Below are 20,748 nucleotides of genomic sequence, written 5' to 3' on the forward strand. Positions count from 1 at the left end.
CTGTCAGGATTTCTGTCCATTTGTGATGTCACAAATATACAATATTTAAACCATTACACAGATTTAAACGTAAACATTCTAAATGTGTCCCAGTTTATTCCTGGTTGCAGTGTATGTGAATGTCATCAGCTGACAGGAAGTACACATGAACCTTAGCTGTTGCCTAGCAACGCAATTCTGTTCAAACGGAGCGTTTCAGACAGAGGGTAAATACAGGCATATTCAGGCAGACAGTATGAGAAAAATAAAGTGTTTTTTGAACATTACAGCATGTAAACATGTTCTAGTAGAAACACAAATATGAACCTGAAAATGAGCATAATATGGGACCTTTAAATAAATGCACAAAAACCTTATTTACAATCAAAACTACAGATGTCATTAAAAGGAAAGTCAGTTTTGTGCTGTTGGACCCAACATGTGTCTGTGTCTCCTCCTGTCTACCTGCAGGTGCTGCTGTGGTTCTGCAGCTGGATGTGTCTCAGAACAACTTGTTCCACCAACGAAGAAGACCCAGTAGTTCCTCACTGCAGAGATCCTCTATTTCTGTGAAGATGTTTCACACTTCACCCAAACAAAAGATTGCAGACACAGATGACGTGACTGCCTCATGGTGGAAGAATTACTCAGATATTTTACTTAAAGCAGCAGTGGGTAGAAATGGAGTAAAGATTCTTTCTATTTATGATATCAATATTTCTCAAATATGTGTTTTATTTATAAGATACTTACTGGTGGGAATATTCCTGAGCAGTTCAAAACAAATTCTTAGGTCCATTCTTACTCAACCCGTCAATCTCTAGATCTTCATCTTCCTAATTTCCTCACTAGTAGAGATCAATTTTCGATAAGATTTAGGGGAACCAAATTATGGAGTAGCTTTTCACATCTACCAATAAAACTGTTCATCTGTCAAATGTTTCTGTCAAAAAGTCGCTTTAAGGTTCATTTAATTGCTGTTTTGTAAATTGCTTTTCCCCATATTGTCTATGTATCTGTTTTTATTTTTATTTTTTTTTTCCCACTCACAATGTTGTGTGGTTACGATTGCCCAGAAGTCTTTATAGATATTTAAATCAATATCCTCCTCACAAACACTAACCATACACTTCCCCGCAACACACACACACACACACACACACACACACACACACACACACACACACACACACACACACACACACACAACACACACGTCTTTTTTGATATATTTACTGTATTGTTATTGTTGTTATTATATATATATATACATATATATATATATTGTCCTAATTGTTTATCATTATTTCGTAGTCATATTATTTCTTTATATTAATCTTGTCTCTGGGTGGAGGCTTCAGATAAACCCAGTGGGTTTTTCGCCTATTTCTGCACAAACGTCCACTGTACATTCACTAAATATTCTCAGAGCTAAACTAACTCTTCTGCAGTATGTAGTGTGCGCGCACGCACGTGAGGTGGAGCGAGAACGCGCGCGGTGTGTGAGTGAAGGCAAGCAGGCAGAGGAGCAGAGCCTCCGGCCCTGGAGACCAAAGCTACGGTCTCCCCCGCCTCCTCCGACCGCGTTCTACACTGTTTAACAGACGGGCTTCGCTAGATATAACTTTGAGGTGTTGGTGCTTCCGTGTAGTTTGTGTTGGAGTCTGATGGTACGTGTCCACAGGGAGTCTGAACAGCGTAGCCACATGCAAGCGCGCATGGGAAACCGACACGGTAGATTTATAAGTGTAAAAAGTTACAAACAGTCCCTTTAAGGGCAACAGGAATAATGGAGAGAATTTAATTATAATTATTATTATTATTGTTATTATTATTTATAATAATAATAACAATATTATTATTTTATTGTTTTTGTTTTTTATTTTTTTATTTTATTTTATTTATTTTATTTATTTTTTACTGCTCCACACTCCAGTCCAGTAGGGGGCAGGTAATGCACCTATAAGCTGGTTTGCCGGGAAACAGCAGCAGAGTGAGACGTCCTGTCTGCAGCCTGCTCTCTGCTCAGTGTTTTAGGAAACGTGGCCTTACTGCAGCAGCAGCATCTCTTGTTTATATGAATGAGAAACACACAGCAGCCTCCACCTCTCCACCCGTCTGTCCGTCTCTCTGCCGCCGCCGCTTCTCCAGCACTGCACCGCGGTCCCCCCTCTACCCTGAAGCCCATCTCTGAAGACACCCACCATGGCTGACACCGAGCAGATCCCGGCCTCCTCGGCCACAGAGGCCGCCGCCGCCGCCATCCTGGACGCCCTGAACGCCACCGACTCCAACGGGACCGAGGCGGCGCTCAACGCGACGGCTAAGTTCGTGGCCTCTCCGCAGGGCACGGCGCTGGCGTACGGCAGCCTGGTGTTCATGGCGCTGCTGCCCATCTTCTTCGGAGCTCTGCGGTCCGTCACCTGCTCCAAATCCAAGGTAACGTCCAGCTGCAGCAGCACCCAACACGGAACAGACCTCGGTGGTTCTGTGATGTGTCTGCGGCCTCGTGCTGTTTGTTTTAAAGGGCCATTAGTAACCAAAGGGCTCGTGCTGTTTGTTTTAAAGGGCCATTAGTAACCAAAGGGCTCGTGCTGTTTGCTGGTTTGTCCTGGTGCTGGTCACTCCTGATGGGATGCTGCTGTAGTGTACCAGATGTTTATATACACCTCCTCCACACTGTTTACCTGCTGTCACACCTGGCTGAGGAACCAGGCCAGAAGAATAGATAGTAAAAAAGTTAGTAGTACAAAGTACACAATAATATACCAGATATGAAAATACAAGGAGATGAAGAAAACTGTTAATCTGAATATAGTGCAGATTAACAGCTGTGATACAGGACTATTAAAAAAGTGAATATAGTGCAGAAGAGATTGTTAAAAATGAATTTAGTGCAGGGTAACTCCAGTAGCTTAGTCTATGAAAGTGTAATAATATATTATTCTGCATAATGAGTACTTTTACTTTTTGTACTTTAAAGGCTAATACTTCAGTACTTTTACTTGAGTATGATTTTGAATGCTTTTACTTTTAACTGAGTATTTCTACACTGTGGTATTACTACTTTTACTTAAGTCAAAGATCTGAGTATTTCTTCCACCTCAGTCCCTGAGCAACTAACTCACTTTAATCTGCAGCCTGTCTGGAGAAGAAATAACTACATACATATATATATATATATATATATATATATATATATATATATAGTAACTTTATTGATCCAGAGGGAAATTCAAGTTTCCAGCATCACAGTTCCATAGTGCAAAACATGTTAGTAAAAAGGCAGTAAAAAAGTTAGTAGTGCAAAGTACAAAAAAATATACCAGATATAAAAATACAAGGAGATGAAGAAAACTGTTAATCTGAATATAGTGCAGATTAACAGCTGTGATACAGGACTATTAAAAAAGTGAATATAGTGCAGAAGAGATTGTTAAAAGTGAATTTAGTGCAGGGTAACTCCAGTAGCTTAGTCTATGAAAGTGTAGTAATATATTATTCTGCATAATGAGTACTTTTACTTTTTGTACTGTAAAGGCTAATACTTCAGTACTTTTACTTGAGTATGATTTTGAATGCTTTTACTTATAACTGAGTATTTCTACACTGTGGTATTACTACTTTTACTTAAGTCAAAGATCTGAGTACTTCTTCCACCTCAGTCCCAGAGCACCTAACTCACTTTAATCTGCAGCCTGACTGGAGAAGAAATAACTACATACATATATACATAGCAACTTTATTGATCCAGAGGGAAATTCAAGTTTCCAGCATCACAGTTCCATAGTGCAAAACATGTTAGTAAAAAGGCAGTAAAAAAGTTAGTAGTGCAAAGTACAAAAAAATATACCAGATATAAAAATACAAGGAGATGAAGAAAACTGTTAAAACTGAATATAGTGCAGGGTAACAGCTGTGATACACGACTATTAAAAAAGTGAATATAGTGCAGAAGAGACTGTTAGAAGTGAATATAGTGCAGAAGAGACTGTTAAAAGTGAGTATAGTGCAGGGTAACTCCAATAGCTTAGTCTATGAAAGTGCACTGTGTGCATTATTATCTGTCCTGCAGACCGTCCTCCTTCCTGAGTCTGTCTGTGGAGCACTTGGGGAATAAGTCACCTGCACAGGTTAACAAAGAGACAACCAGGAACAAAGAAAACAAGATATATACACAGATAAAGAAAAATATATGATTTTATTTAAATACATTTGTGGAATAAAAACCAATGATGGAGATGGAGGAGGTTAAACTGGCTGACAGGTGTCGACGTGTAGCTGAATACAGAGCAGTAACTGTGTGTGTGTGTGTGACGTGTACAAGAGTGGATGTATTTGCACTCTTTTTTTCTGGGGGTTTTGTGAACATGCGCAGTTGAGCTTTAAGCAAACGGTTAAACCGTCCCACATCCTGTCTGCAGCCTGGAACTGATGATGGTGTCACTGTGATGATGAAACTGGTTGACAGCGGTGGAAAGTAACTAAACTAACATTTACTCAAGTACTTGTACTTATGTCAATATATAATATTAGAAATATATAAAAAATGAGCTCCACCTTTACCAGCTGCAACATAAAAGCGATGAACACGTTAAAGTGGCAGTAGGCAGTATATATTTTTGGTATCATTGGGCAAAAATTCCATAATAACCTTTCAGCATATTGTAATTCAAGTGTTCTGAGAGGAAACCAGACTTCTGCTCCTCCTCATGGCTCTGTTTTCAGGCTTTAGAAAATCTAGCCTGTGACGGGAGACTTTGACCAATCACAGGTCATTTCAGAGAGAGCGTTCCTATTGGCTGTGCTGAACTTGGCGTTCCTTCACCAGATTTCACAATGGCTGCGGCGTCACAAACTTTCTCATTTTACAGCTAAACCGTGCACTACAAGATGATTCTGAAAACATTTGAGGAGAGAAATAGGCATTAACGTAACAGAACATTGATTCATATTTGATCAGCGCTGCCTAGTTTGACCGTTTGGTTGGAGTTCACGAGTGATTGACAGCTGCCTCTCATAGACGGCAGCTGGACAGCAGACCTCAGATCAGCTCTTACTGCTTGTTTTCCTCCGGTCTGTGAAATCTTGCAGATGCCGTTGGGAGCACCGGAGGACACAGAGGTTAACTGGTTCATGTACTACTGTCATGATATAGCGACCGTTTTATAAAAACATTTCTTTAATCATATTTGCTCCAATCTCACCTACTTCAGCTTTAATGCATCAATAATTGTAAACCAATAATATAATAATAATTATATATATATATATAGATAGATAGATTGATTCATTGAAAAAATAATAGAATTTAAATTGGCAGTAATTAGGCCATCATTTATCTTTTATTACTACACAGTTTTGTTGAATGCTCGATTCTGATTGGTCAATCACATCGTTCTGCGGTCTGTAATCTCTTTATAACAGACCGTTGCTATGGCCGCAGTTCTGATGTCGGACTTCTTAAGTAAGTAGCCGTGTAATAATAAGCGGGATAATGTACAGCTAGTCCTGTCAGGGGATTCTTTCACAACAATGACCGGCTTGCTGTACATTATCCCTTACTGATATGCAGCTGTTGAGTGCATTAGAACCAGTAGTGCAGGTAGTTCAATTAATGATGATCATCGCCGAAGGCGACAAACAGAAGGAGGAGAGTTGACTTCAACTCTTTAGTTCTGAGGCCTGAGGATGTTATCATCAGCTGCGACAGAGATGCTGGTTTTGTTTTCACCTTGTGAGTCTGTTTGTGAGTCATCATGACGACATGTGGTCCTGATCATAAGTGAATACAGGCTTGTTGCCATAGATTTAATACAATTGGCTCACAGTGAGAGTGTACGGTGGCCAGCAGAGGCCAATACAAAAGGGTATTGTTGTTGTCCGAGGTGTTGGCTCAGGTACTGGCTCAGGTGTTGTCTCAGAAGTGGTGTAACTGGGCTTGAATCTGACTCCTGAACCTTGTTGCAGATCATCCTCCTCCTTCTTCTTCTTCTTCTTCTTCTTCTCTCCTTCTCTCTTTGTGCTTCCTGTCTCTCTCTCTTCTGTTGGCCATCTTTGTAATGAGGTCAAATAACATAAAATCATTTAAACTGTTTTCCTCTCAGAATTCAACGATGATGATTTGTTTCCTATTTCTTATTTATGGGCCCTGCTTCCTGTCCTCCTCTTTGTTGCCGATCTGATCCCTCTCTTTCCCTGTCTGTCTGTGCACATCTGTCTGTCCATCCATTCTGTCTGTCTGTCTGTCTGTAGGAGCTCGGAGAAAATGATTACGATTCTGGGTTCAGAGTGAGTATAACGGACGCTTGTTCACAGCACTAACACATCAGTAAATACACAGAGTTCACTCACTAACAGTGAGTAGTGAATAGTGGAGCTTGCAGCAGCTACAGAGACACTCAGGAGTTGTAGTTCGTTAAAACTCTTCTGCATGAGGTGTTTGTACGCTTTATATTTAGTTGCTTTGGAACATGAGGTTGTACTAGTTTAGTCACTGATTGACTGAACGCTTAATTCAAGACAGTGCTCACCTTTTAGTGCAGCAACAAGGATCCTCTTCCTCCTTCTGTCCTCATCTCCTTTTGCCTTCACTATCATCTCCCTTTCTTTCCCTTTCCTCTCCTCTGTCCCAGTTTGTCTCTCGGGGGAGTAGATGGAGAAGAATATAGATAGAGGTGACTGTCAAGCTTCTCTCTCAGGGACTTCCTGTCCGTCTCTGTCTGTTTGTGTCTTTGGTAACAGCAGCAGAGTGTAGAAGGACAGCATGAGCACTCAGTGATTTACTCACCTGGAAACTGAGGCTGGCAGTTTTCAAAAAGCCAAGTTCAAACACGCAATTCATTCAGATGTAATGTGTGAAGTGGAGCGATGTCAGAGAAAGTGTTTTACCAAAGAACGTATATTGATAAGAAGTGAAAGCCAGTTGGTCGTTCCATTGCAACGTCAGCGCCCAGCAACAGAGCTGCGCTTCTGCCATTTTGGACTGAAAGCAACTACCGGACGCCAGTGAAACGTTCGCCTACAAATAGGGCTGGGTCGATTCACCTATTTCCCGATTCGATACTATCTCGACACTTGGGTGCCAAATTCGATATGTATTGCGATTTTTAAGTATTGCCATTCTACAAGTATTGCGATTGGTAATTGCGATTTATTGTGATTTTTTTTGTCAACGTTTTTTACACTAGACCATGGGAAAAAGTTGAATCATACACTTCTAGGGACTTTTACTATGTAGTATGTAGTCAGAGATGTCCTGAAGTCAAATATATCGGGATCATTGTCTGGAATTATTTATTACATTTTTTCCAGCAGCCCAAAAATCAAAGAATAAAAACGTTTTCCCTCACAAATTAGTGGCATTTTCTTTTTAATTTATAAGGAACATGTCATGTTTTATACTTCTGGTGAATATAATCAATCTTACAATCAATCTTATTTCCATATATGTATTTTGTATATACAGTTCCCTTTGTTAACACCTTATTTTGAAAACCAGACGTAGTCACACATGTATACTTCCTCTAACTTCTCCAAGTGCGTTGCTAGCTCTCCCGTCAGCTCCGTTCTCTTTACTGGACTGAACTGGACTAATGCAATCAAACATATGGCCATGTATCGAGCTATGATTGAATGGAATTTGCCACCCAGACATATTGCACAAGAAAACAGTAAAATTCAATTCAAAATTTTAGTAAAACAGCATCTTTTAATTAGAGACAGTGAAAAAATTAGTTTGGCTGAGTATTGAACAAATTGTGTCTATATAATATACGGTGAGTTTGATTATTGTGACTGGTCTGGCGGATGTGGAGGGGCGGTCTGAGTCAGTGGACCGGAAAGTCTGGTGTAAAAAGGGCTATTCTTCATGGAGGCTGCTTACTTCTTGAGGGATGTATGATATGATTTGCAGAGTGTAACGGACTATTTAAAGAATGTTCTGATTGTCAGGAGCTTGTCTTGACATGAACACAGCTACTTTTAAACATTATGAAAGACTTGGACATCAACAGGTTTTTGGATATGCACAAATATCACAACGCCGTCTGAGGTGTTTTACGTTAATCAGAGTATGCACAGCTGCATGTCAACAGGAATATAAGTGGAATATTCAGTTTCATTAGTCATGTCAACAGCTTAGTAGGAATGTTGTCTTTTTAGGAATAAGGACAAAAACCTGAATATTTTGTGCGTGTAAACACAGTCAGTGTTAATGTCACTGATAGAAATGATGGTTCCATACACAAGTCTTTATAAACAAAATTGTCCTTTTTAACAATTAGTACTACACGGTAAACATTGTCGTCGACGCAGAGTAGAATCATTTTCTATCTAAATACATGAAGCTCAGGCTGCTGATGGAAATCCGCCAGTGTTATGTTCTTTTAGACTAAACTAGATCCTGTTCAGGTAAACTAGTCTGAGCCTATTTCAGGACTGAACTCAGCGTGTTTCTTGGTTTTAACTAACTGAAATGGAGTTTGTATTGTTTTGAGTTAACTAGTTGTTTTTTACATAAACACTGAAAGCCACAGCATCCCTCTCTTTCTAATGACACATTGCTTCCCATCTTCTCTGTTTCTCTCTCTCTCTCTCTCTCTCCTCCCAGAATGCATCAGACATGCCAGAAACGATCACCAGTCGAGACGCAGCGAGGTTTCCCATCATCGCCAGCTGCACTCTTTTTGGGCTCTACCTCTTCTTCAAGGTAACACAGGGTTTCCTCAGCCATCCTCCAAGACATACTTGCCAACCCTCCTGATTTTTCCAGGACACTCCCGTTTTTCATCGCCCTCTCCCGGTTTCCCTGTAGTCACAATTCTCCCATATTTCTCCCGATTTTATAGCAGATTTTCACACTTTTTTTTCCTTTTCGTTATCTTAGCCTGTTTCTGGAACTGAACAGTGTGTATAATCCCTACCCTTTCCACCTGGACGACAATAGAGCTACACCAACTGTCGTTTCCTGGCAAAAGGGAGCAGTCTATGCTCACGACACAGCGCAGTTTGAGCTCATGCTTAAGCTGCGTCCGTCACAGCGTGCAGTGCCCAAATTTGGGCTTTGGTCTCTGCAGGGCAAAGACGTCGTGGCGCGGCGCAAGCGGTTAGAAATAACGGGTTTCAGAGCACAGTGGTGCCGTTGTCGCGTTGTGTCTGAAAGGACCTTCAGTGAGTGAGAGAACTAAGAGAAAGAAATATTCAAGCAGGGGCAAAAATAAATGAAAACGGATGAATATTAGTTTATGCCAGAAATTCACACGCCAAGTTCACACCAGAGGGGCGAATTATTCAGTTTTCTTTCCTGAGAATTAAAGTTAAAATCAAATGTTGAACAGAAAATGCTGTTGCAGTGTACTTATTATTTTGTTATTTTCATTCTTTTAAAATCACCAGATTGCAGGAAACAAAGTTTCCTGGGGGAAAGACCCCAGACCCCCCGCTTTGGTTTTGAAATCCTCCCTTTTTTAAGATCTCAATGTTGGCAGGTATGCTCCAGAGGCCTCGTGTAGCGAGGGTTTGGATAAATGAGTCCAGCTCACTCTGTTTAATGTGTGATGTGTGTTCTGATGCAGGTATTCTCTCAAGAGTACATCAACATGCTGCTGTCCATCTACTTCTTTGGGCTGGGCGTCCTGGCTCTGTCTCACACTATGAGGTAAATCACGATGTATGTGTTGGGGAAATATAAAAAATCATGACATTGATGTTGAAGGTGATTCACTCTTCTTGTTTCTGTCTCTCAGTCCTCTGATGACGAGAATCTTTCCTGATTCTTTCTCAAACAAGCAGTTCCAGCTGCTCTTCACTCAGGGCTCCGAAGAGTCTAAAGAAGGTGAGACCTGCTGCCCAACACTGGAAACACTGTTTACCAGTTAACCTTTGATTTTGATGTTAATAAAATTTACATCTGACCAATATAATTCCGACCCACGTCTCTCCTTCTCTCTGCAGAAATAGTCAACTATGAGTTTGACACCAAGAACCTGGTGTGTCTAGTCATCAGCAGCGTGGTGGGAGTCTGGTACCTGCTCAAAAAGGTAAAGTTAAAGGTTATATTAGATATATTAGGTAGATATGTAATATCTTCAGCTGTTATTGTTAGTGACAACTGTCCTCACGACTAGCGCTGAAAGATTTTGAAAAGTAACTAATTATTTTGACTGATATTTTGATGATAATTTTTACATAATTATTCTCATTTTCATCAAAAAGCATATTAAAATGATTATGGTGTGATTGTTGCGGGGATCTGAACCAAACAAAGATGTTTTCTTAAGTCTTCAGTAGAATGTGATGTGTAGGCCAGGACATCTCTGCAGCACCACAATATTTAATTTAAAATGGTATTTTGAGACACATTTCACCTTTAACAAATATTGTGATTCCCTCCTCATCCTGCGATTTGAAAATTACAGGAGGCCATATTGCGATTTCGATAGTTTTTTGATTAATTGTGCAGCCCTAGTCATGACATCACAGAGCTGCAGAGCGCTGACATCATATTTATGTTTTTGTGACCACAACTGTTTCTATGATGTCACAGTACTGGATAACCAATCACATACCTGTCTGGACTAACAGTAGATCATGTGACGTCACAGTTTAAATAGACAATAACCTGTCTCTGTTTTGTGACATCACAGCACTGGATAGCCAATAACCTGTTTGGGCTGGCATTTGCCCTGAATGGAGTGGAGCTGCTCCACCTGAACAACGTCAGTACCGGCTGCATCCTGCTGGGGGGGCTGTTCGTCTACGACGTCTTCTGGGTGAGATGACTTTTTAACACACATTCACTCACAATAAAAACACTACATGTCTATTATTCTACAGTTCAGTATTTATTTAACATCAATCAAGTTACAAAATGAGTTAAACTAAGAATCACAAAGAACGTATTGCTCTGATTGGTTCCTGTAAATAAACTGCGGTAAACCAGCCGAGTGGAGACCGATGGGTGATATGTTATTCTGCAAAAACGTTCATTAATATCACCAGTAACAATTAAAGGTGCTAAATGTGAGATTGGGAGGATTTCTATTGCCTTTGCACGGCTCTTGACATTGCGACGGCTGACGGCGGGGACACACTGCCCGCATGAGCAGTGCGTGGCGGCTACCTCGCTGAACTGCTGCGTGGTTCACGCGTGTGGCGTCCGTTCTTTCTACATAGAGTTTGCCTTTCATAATAGCCATTTCATTTCATCATAAATGTCATTTATATTTATTTTAGACAGAAAAGGGTTAAAAAGTGTGTGCTCATTTGTAAATAATAGCAATAATCCACCATTTAAACCCCGTACTTTATTCATAGAGCCGTGCCTGTCACTGCATTTTCTACAACATTGTCCTGTAAATATTTCAGAATAAAAGCCTTGTATTGACAAATGAAGAAATTCTGTCCAAAGCAAAAAAAAACGCTTGAGCGCTTTTATTTTGAAATGTATGTGTGTTGATTTAAAAATAAATCTTTTCTTTTTTTTCATGTCTGTGACATATTCTACAGAAACAGACATTAAAGCTGTAGTAATGTTGCTGGTATGATGTCAATATACTGTCAAAAGATCATTTTCACTGTCTGTTGTTGCTGTGAACCGTGCAGCTCACAGTAGAAATAGGCGAGACCTCGAATCTCTAGAAGAGACGCAGCTGACCTGTTAACATGGACGCTGAAATAAAAAACAACAGGTTCCTCAGCCGCCACACGCTGCCTGGGACACCTGTGTGTCCCGGGCTTAAGCCTGTGGCCAGCAGGTAACAGTGAAAAAACAGCAACACTGCTAACAGAGACAATGGAAATTAAATTTAATAAATAAGGTTTACTCCACGGTTTGTGAGTGCCTTTTAAAAGATGGTCTTTAACAATAACTCAGCAGCACCTGAACTCACCGTTGCATCTGTATTCTGATTCTCTCTCCAGGTGTTTGGGACCAACGTCATGGTAACAGTTGCCAAGTCCTTTGAAGCACCAATCAAATGTAAGTATGTGAGAAACAGTTGTTTCTACAGGTTCTGAATATCAACACGACTCTCTCTGGATACATGAGTCACCGCCTCAGTGCTCACGTCTGTGGTTATTTTTAGTCTCTGCTGGTCACCATGAAACATCCCGTCACAAAGCTCATTTCAGACGCACTGTTTTATTTTCATTATCTCTCTCTCTCTCTCTCTCTCCCCCTCTCTCTCTCTCTCTCCCCCTCCCTCTCTTTCTCTCCCCCTCCCTCCTCCAGTGGTGTTTCCTCAGGACTTGTTGGAGAGAGGACTTGAAGCCAGTAACTTTGCCATGCTGGGTCTGGGTGACATCGTCATCCCAGGTATCTTCATCGCCCTGCTGCTGCGCTTCGATGTCAGGTAACACCCTTCTCCTTCTCCTTCTCTCTCTCCTCTTTCTTCTTCTCCTTCTCCTTCTCCTTCTTCATCTTCGTCAGGTAACACCCTTCTCCTTCTCCTTCTCTCTCTCCTCTTTCTTCTTCTCCTTCTCCTTCTCCTTCTTCATCTTCGTCAGGTAACACCCTTCTCCTTCTCCTTCTCTCGCTCCTCTTTCTTCTTCTCGCTCCTCTTTCTTCATCTTCGTCAAGTAACACCCGCCCGATCTGGCGAGTGGCGAGTGTCACTGGCCCAATTCTAATCCGGCCCTTCACCCTTCCTGAACTCTGATTGTAGTCACACTCCCAGCTGAATGAAGCACCTCCTTTAAGGTGTAGGGTATAAATACAGCGGCCACTTCGGGACGAACTTCCCTCTCTCCGGCAAGCAAATAAATATCAGAATCAGAAATACTTTATAGATCCTCGGGGAGGAAATTGAGTTATGTTTTTGCTCCCAATCTATATGTTTTTTTTCTTTCTTCTTCTCTGCCTCCATCTTTTGTTCTTTGTTGTCTCTCTCTTTGGCTGAGGTAGATTTGGAGGTTTAATGTTCCTCATGATGATGATGATGAGATTTTTCTTCCTGCAGCCTAAAGAAGAACAGCAGGACGTACTTCTACTCCAGTTTCCTGGCCTACATCTTCGGACTGGGCCTCACCATCTTCGTCATGCACACCTTCAAACACGCACAGGTACGAGGCAACGGGTCAAAGCCACATTTTGGTGAAACTATTCAGCCTTTCATGGCCAAAATGTCATCAATATCCTGTGTTGATGAAACAGTTGTCACACGTGCAAGCATATTTGCCCACTCCCATGTTGATAAGAGTATTAAATACTTGACAAATCTGATTGATGATCATGTGTTTAATCACGATTAAATATTGTAATCGATTGACAGCCCTTTGTATATATTTATTACTGGAAATCAATTAACAAGTTAATCGTGATTTATCAGAAATTAATGACACATGTTTTACATACATATACATACCAATGGATTCCTTAGGTTTTCTAGTTTCATATGATACCAGTATCTTCACTCTAGCTTTAAAACTGAGCCCGCTACAACCTAAAAGTCACAAGTTGCGTTAAAGATATTAGTGGCGTTATAACAAATTTGCGTTAAAGTGTTATTGTCACGTTGAATTTGACAGCTGTAGTTCTACAATAATATGGCCACAGAGGAGGCTGAGCCTGTCTGTCTATCTGCTGGATGTTAACCTGTCTGTCTGTCGGTCTGTCTGCAGCCCGCTCTGCTCTACCTGGTCCCGGCCTGCATCGGCTTCCCCGTCGTCGTAGCACTGCTCAAAGGAGAGCTCACAGAGATGTTCAGGTGAGTGACCATGTGATGATTTGTTTGTTGCAATTCAGTCTACTTTCCAAGAAGAACTGGTGGGATAACGACATCTCAGTTCTTCTAAATTAGTCAAAAATCGTTGGATCTTTTAGGTACTTTTGTAGTTGAGTTAAAAAAGCATTTTCTTGGTTTTAATACTAAAATAATGAAATATATTATTCGTTACAATAGAATTCATTAGTAACTCCTGATGTTATGATGTGTAGGTTCAATGGTCTGTGCGTTGAAATCTCTCAGCTGATTGGTCGGTTTGGTTGAAGTGAAGCCTTTTTGATCACATGATTTGCTCTTTGCAAAAAATAAACTACTGCTGTGTGATTGGACAGCAGATTAAACAACTCTTCAGCCTCAACCTGCCTGAAACAAGAGAAACATCTGTAAAAGTTAAATTTTATTAAGTACGGAAACAGACTGACTGCGACTGTGATGGAAATCTGTCTATAAGTGAAAAATAATTATAAAAATGTTAAAGTCCTCCTCCAGCCAGTTTTACTTCCTGTTTTTTAGTTAACATTCTTTCTCAAACAGGGAATGGGGGTGTGGTTAATAGTCAGACGTAATTCATTACCATGGCAACCAGATTGCATCGTTTTTCAACCACGTTTTACTGGCGTCTGGTAGTCGCTTTCAGTCCAAAATGGCGGAAGCGTAGCTTTGCTGCTGGGCGCTGACGTTGCAATGGCACGAACAATTGACTTTCACTTCTTATCAATATACGTTCTTTGTCGTCAAGGTGACGTCTTTGATTGACATTGAGATCCTCCTCCTCCTCCTCTTCCTCCTCCTCATCATCATCATCATTTAGTTTCCCAACACCTCGTTCAGTCCCTCCATCACTTGTCCTCATCAGCTCCCTCTCTTACTCCTCTTCCTTTCTTTTCTTGCCATCTTCTCGCCTCCTCTGCTCCGTCACCACCTCCCCTCTTCTTCTTCTTCTCTCTTCCTCCTCCTCTCTTGTCTTCCTCTTTCGTCCTCCTCCTCTCTCTTTCTCTTCCTCCTCCTCCTCTCTCTCTTCTGCCTCCTCCCTGTTCCTCCTCCTCTCCATCCTCCTCTCTCCTCCTTCTCCTTTTCTGCTCTCCTCCTCCTCTCTCTTCCTCCTCCTCCTCCTTTTCTGTCTCATTCTCTCGTCCTCTCCTTCATCCTCATCCTACTCTCTCTTCCTCCTCCATCCCTCTCGTCTCTATAATATTTTAACAGCAGAACTCTGTAGTAGCTTTTATTAACTTTAGAGTTTAAGATTAAAACTTACACATTCTCTCTCTCTCTTTCTCTCCTCCCTGTTTTCTTTCATTTTTATCACCTTTCTTTTTCTGATTTTCTCCTCCATCCATCCTCCCCCTCTCCTCCCTCGTCTCCCCCGTGGTTAGCTATGAGTCGTCAGAGGAAGTTCTCCCTGGCTCTCCCAGGCTCACTTCCTTCCCAACTGTCAGCGGCTCACCCGCCAGCCTGGCTAGCTCCATGGATGCAGTCTCTATGGCGACAGGCTCCTCCCCCCGTCGCAGACGGTTACAGCCCACCGCCATGTAGAGGCCCCGCCCCTCTCTCTTTACTCCCCCCGCCCCCTCCTGTCTCACCTGGGCAGGTAATCAGCCTGTTAACCAGTGCTGTCATCCCCTCATTCACCTGGCCGTCTGTGTGTCACCACCTTAACAACCATCGCAACCACTACAACCACTACAACCATCACAATCACTACAACCATCGCAACCACCACAACCATCGCAACCACTATAACCACCACAACCATCGCAACCACTACAACCATCACAATCACTACAACCATCGCAACCACCACAACCATCGCAATCACTACAACAACCACAACCATCACTACAACCACTACAACCATCACAATCACTACAACCATCGCAACCACTATAACCACCACAACCATCGCAATCACTACAACAACCACAACCATCACTACAATCACTACAACCATCGCAACCACTACAACCACCACAACCATCGCAATCACTACAACAACCACAACCACTACAATCACTACAACCATCACAACCATCGCAATCACTACAACCACCGCAACCACCACATCCACCATAACCACTACAATCACTACAACCACCACAACCATCGCAATCACTACAACCACCACAACCATCGCAATCCCTACAACCACCACAACCATCACTACAATCACTACAACAACTACAACCATCACTACAACCACCACAACCATCACAATCACTACAATCACCACAACCATCGCAACCACCACAACCATCACTACAATCACTACAACCACTACAACCATCACAATCACTACAATCACCACAACCATCGCAACCACCACAACCATCGCAATCACTACAACCACCACAACCATCACTACAACCACCACAACCATCGCAATCACTACAACCACCACAACCATCACTACAATCACTACAACCACCACAACCATCACAATCACTACAATCACCACAACCATCGCAACCACCACAACCATCGCAACCACTACAATCACCACAATCACCACAATCATAGCAACCATCACAACCACAGCAACCATCACAACAACTACAACTATCACAACCACCACAACAACTACAAGCAGACAGCAGAATAAACAACTCTTCAGCCTCAGATTTATCAGTTTGCTCAAACTAACATGAGTCCACCTGCAGCTTGGAGGATGACCTTTGACCTGCAGCTTCTACTATAGTCATACATAATATTCACATTTTACCAACAATCTTCTTTTTATTTTTTTACTTTGAGCACAAAATTAAGCAAACAGTGTTGCTAATCAACTTAGTTGGAATATCATAGAAATGCCAAAATACACTTGAGGGGGTCTTTAAATAATGTTTGCAATTACTGAAAATAATCCTGCAGAAGTGAAGGAAGTTCTGCTGATGGATGATTTTACACTGAAAATGGAAACATTTATGATGATGCATTTGTTTCTCTCTCTTCCTCCTCCTGTTCCTCCTCTCTCTTCCTCTTCCTCCTCCTCCTCTCCAGGTACGAGGAGACCCCTCCCGAGGACACAGACGCTACAGAGGCTACAGAGGCTAAAGAGGACTCGGAATCGGAGAAGAAGGACCAATAGCATCCCTCGCTGCCCCTCCCTGCCCCCCCCCTCCTCCTCAAACGCCTCATCCAGCCTGCTGCCACCACATTTCACTGAAGCCCCTCCCCCTCCCGCCTCTCCTACTTCCTGTTTGTCGCCGGGGGGGAAACGGGGCTCACGTAGCCAAACGTTGTCTGTCTCTGATAAGCGCGGGAACGGCCGCTGGTCTCCATGGTAACGGCTGCTGTCGTGCTAACCGGTGGTGGTGGTTGTTTGGTTACAGACTCGGTGCCTACCATGATTCCTCTCCGTGTCTCTACGCTGCTCTCACACAGGAACACACAGCGCCCAGCGAGTGTCGTCTTGGTTTTATTACAGTTAAACTTTGTCCAGCAGTTTGTAGAATCAGTACCAACAGCATCAGAACATCTTGTGTGTTTTTGCAGCTTGTTGGATCAGATGGACCAGGAGGTGTGTTCAGACCAAACGCAAAGCGGATTTTTGCCTTGCGTTACAAGTATTCACCCTTAACGACCAACGTTTGTGCTAACTTGGTTAGCAGACTGCATGTGATTGTCATAAAGTGATCATGTCTGTAAAGGGGAGACTCGTGGGTACCCATAGAACCCATTTTTATTCACATATCTTGAGGTCAAGAGACCCCTTTGAAAATGGCCATGACAGTTTTTCCTCGCCAAAATATTAGTGTAAGTTTGTAGCGTTATTTAGCCTCCTTCCCGACAAGCTAGTAGGACATGGTTGCTACCAATGGATTCCTTGGATTTTCATATGATACATGTATCTTCACTCTAGCTGTAAAACTGAGCCTGTTACAACCTAATAATCTCAAGTTGCGTTAAAGAAATTAGTGGCGTTAAACAGAATTTGCGTTATCGCGTTAACTTTGACGGCACTACTTTATAGATCCATGTCACAGACGGCGACAATAAGTTGTCCTCCATTTCTGATTGTCGGTGACGTCAGGAAAATCGCGGTCTGAACACACCTTTAGACTCACTGCTTGAAGGAGCGTTTGGTTTAGTCTTTAAACAGCCTCAAAAGTGGAGAAACCACATGATACAACAAGCGCTTCTTTTGTTTTCTTTGTCTTCAAAGCCTCCAAACAAAGAACCACGATTAATTTAAATCCTCCGGGTACCTGAGCTCGTATATTCCACGGTGTGACTTCTCAAACTGACGCACCGCTGTTACTTTCAGTCATCCAGGCGTGGTTCTTTGTCTCTGGGTTTCTTCACATCGTAGTTTATTTGGCGCCGGGCCGCCGCTCATTCTGCCTTCTGCTTTCTCACGTCAGTGTTTTCTGTTGGTTCGGTTTTACTTTGTTTTATTGTTTCTTGTTAAAGGCCAGAATTTTAAGATGAAAAATCCAGTTAGAAGTTTTTGATTGTAATACAGTTATTTGTTTAAAAGCTGTACTGTGTTTTTAAACCCACCTGTCTAAATACTGACTGTACGTGTGAACCAGTTCTGTCCCGCTGCTTGCCAGGAAATAAATCCCACTTATGATCAGGCACTGTTATGGTTCATTTATCCAGAGCACATGTTGTGCTCTTAATAATAACTGTGTTATACCTGAAAGGTGGGAATGTTTTAGAGCATGCACAAAACTTAAATGGACAACAGCTGTAGCTGCAAACCAAAGGGATCAAATGTTTTCCTCAGACTCAGCTCCTTTCTAATAGTTCTGGTTCTTCAGAGTCCTTTAAGCAGACCGGACAGGTGAGTGGTCACCTGTCTGGTTAAACAATCCGTACATTTGTTTTCGGTCTTAAAGTTCTGGTCTGTGAGAGGAGTGTGAGGAGAGGCGTAAAGGGAGGAGGAGGCAGACTGAACCTCCTCTGCTGAATATTTCCAGTCCTCATTCCCAGATCTTATTGGTGGAGAGGCTGCGAAGGGCCGGGCCCCGTGGCCTCCTCGTCCAATAAGCTGTGAGAATGAGCCAAGGAGCTTCAGGGTTTCTCCACAAGCGTTCTCTTTGTTGAACATGACAAACATCACTGGACTGAAGCTAAAGCTCAATAAATTTACCAAAAGAGTTGACAGTGCAGAAGCTGTTTTTTGGATTTATTCTCCTGTCTTAATACAGATGTGCAAAAATCACTTTTGCGCTGACTGAATTCTAAGATGCAATTCAGAATTTGTAGAGAAATGTCAGAATGTATTGCTAAAAATCTGATTTTTTTATATTAAAGGGCGACTCCAGCAATTTGATATTGCACTATTGTAAAGTTAGGTGACTCACAAGAGACGAATAAAAACAAAAATGGTCAAAATTAAAGCAGCAGAAGACGAGATATCCTGACTCTTAGTTCCTATTACGGGTCGAGTTAAAAAAAACAACTGCTGGAAACTACATTTCCCATGATGCATAGTGGCTCTTTAAAGTCAATTTTAAGTCATTATGTCAAAATAAAAGTTCAAATTTAGATGGCAAAAGTTGTCAGAAGAATTTGGGGAGAAAAGTCTTCTGAGATTTAAAGAAATCTGACTTCAAAATATTGACTTTATCACAGAATTACCATTTTTACTACTTTTTATTAATTGGACAGTTATATAATGGCATTTGGGCATTTTGCTGTGTGACTGAATTTAGAATTAGTAGAAAAATGTCAGAATTTGTCAGATTTTTTATATTAAAGGGCGACTCCGCCGATTTAATAAAGATTTATGTAAAGATGGGTGACTGACGAGAGACGGATAAAAACGAAAATGGTCAAAATTAAAGCAGCAGAAGACGAGATATCCTCACTATTAGCCCCTTGGATGGGTCAAGTGCCAAAAACTGCTGGAAACTATATTTCCCATAATGCATAGTGGCCCATTATAGTCATTATTTCAAAATAAAAGTTCAAATTTAGATGGTAAAAAAAAATCTGGCCCTTCATAATATTGACTTTATCACAGAATTCACAATTTTTTGTACTTTTTATTAATTGAATTAAGTAATCTTTATTTAATTAGAAGTCAATCCTCTCCAGGACACCATGCGGGTTTCACAAACGTTTGGTGTGTGTTAATGTTGAAGTCTTGCTCATCACAGATTAAAAATGCAGAACAGATCTTATACAGTTTTTAGATGCTTGAGAAAAGCCGCTCTGACTGGACGTATTCAGCCTCACATTAATATTCTCGATGTAAATTGATGTCGTTGCTTTATTAAGAGATGCACAGTTTTGTATTTTGATGTAAAACATGAAAAGAAATAGAAATACCATGCTCATATTCAGCTCAGTGACGTTCAGTAGCCCCTCATCATTTTAAATATAATGTACCTGAAATGTTTTTTGTTTTTCTTTCTCTCTCTCTCTCTCTCTCTCTCTCTCTGGTTGCATTTGTGCAGGAGGTCGTTCTACGGCCCCGACTGTATCTATTTTATTTGCAATAAACTTTTTGGTGTTTTGATCACCGTATAGAGAAGCATAACTCTGAGTCAGTCTTGTTCTTTGATGCATAAATCCAGTGTTTTCATCTACATTTAGTTGCAAAACTAAAATGTTTTTAAATTGTTCAGTAATATGTCGACCCAGTTAATATGCTTGCTTTTAGAAATATTTAGTAGTGGTTTCCAAATAAGGACATTATTTTTCAGTGTAACTGAGTTGCATGTTTAAAGTAAATGCAGTGTTTAGAGAACAACAGAGGAGCTAGAATAGATCCCTGAGGAACTCCACGTTTAACCTCCTTGAGACTCGCAGGCAATCCCAACTGTCTTTCAGAGGTTGTAGCAAGTTCAGTTTTAGAGTGAATGTACAGATACTATATGAAACTAGAAAACCATATGTCATACTAGCTTGAATAACGCTCCAAACTTCCGCTAAATTTTAGCGAGGAAAAACTGTCATGGCCATTTTCAAAGGGGTACCTTGACCTCTGACCTCAAGATGTATGAATAAGAAATGGGTTCTATGGCGATAACGTTTCTCGCTGCGGAGCCCCGTCACTTCAAAAGATACAGGAAACCTCTGTTGGTCTGGAGGAGCT

General features: G+C 41.4%; 1 protein-coding gene across 3 annotated transcripts; it reads left to right on the forward strand.

The window, feature by feature from the left end:
• Nucleotides 1-1,969: 1,969 nt before the first annotated feature.
• hm13 (histocompatibility (minor) 13) lies at nucleotides 1,970-17,432 on the forward strand. 3 transcript variants are annotated; one of them, XM_037772711.1, is made up of 12 exons: nucleotides 1,971-2,418; nucleotides 6,235-6,270; nucleotides 8,591-8,689; nucleotides 9,555-9,637; nucleotides 9,726-9,814; nucleotides 9,934-10,019; nucleotides 10,626-10,751; nucleotides 11,902-11,959; nucleotides 12,212-12,332; nucleotides 12,939-13,041; nucleotides 13,600-13,685; nucleotides 16,698-17,432. In XM_037772711.1, exons 1-12 carry the CDS (start codon nucleotides 2,185-2,187, stop codon nucleotides 16,783-16,785), a joined length of 1,209 nt encoding a protein of 402 aa, XP_037628639.1. In that variant the 5' UTR covers nucleotides 1,971-2,184; the 3' UTR covers nucleotides 16,786-17,432. The 3 variants fall into 3 exon arrangements, with proteins under 3 accessions (XP_037628641.1, XP_037628639.1, XP_037628640.1); XM_037772713.1 differs by lacking the exons at nucleotides 6,235-6,270; nucleotides 16,698-17,432 and adding an exon at nucleotides 15,077-15,251 and having other exon boundaries at nucleotides 1,970-2,418; XM_037772712.1 differs by lacking the exon at nucleotides 6,235-6,270 and having other exon boundaries at nucleotides 1,972-2,418.
• The last annotated feature ends 3,316 nt before the right edge of the window (nucleotides 17,433-20,748 follow it).

This window comes from Sebastes umbrosus, chromosome 6, assembly GCF_015220745.1.
Source record: "Sebastes umbrosus isolate fSebUmb1 chromosome 6, fSebUmb1.pri, whole genome shotgun sequence".
In the NCBI taxonomy this organism is placed as follows: Eukaryota; Metazoa; Chordata; class Actinopteri; order Perciformes; family Sebastidae; genus Sebastes; species Sebastes umbrosus.

Bases quoted from the DNA above. Each gene is read 5' to 3' on its own strand.
- hm13 (XM_037772713.1), top strand. From the start codon at position 2,185: ATGGCTGACACCGAGCAGATCCCGGCCTCCTCGGCCACAGAGGCCGCC. The intron at 9,638-9,725 runs GTAAATCACGAT...TCTGTCTCTCAG, and splicing joins GCTCTGTCTCACACTATGAG to TCCTCTGATGACGAGAATCT. The intron at 11,960-12,211 runs GTAAGTATGTGA...TCCCTCCTCCAG, and splicing joins CTTTGAAGCACCAATCAAAT to TGGTGTTTCCTCAGGACTTG.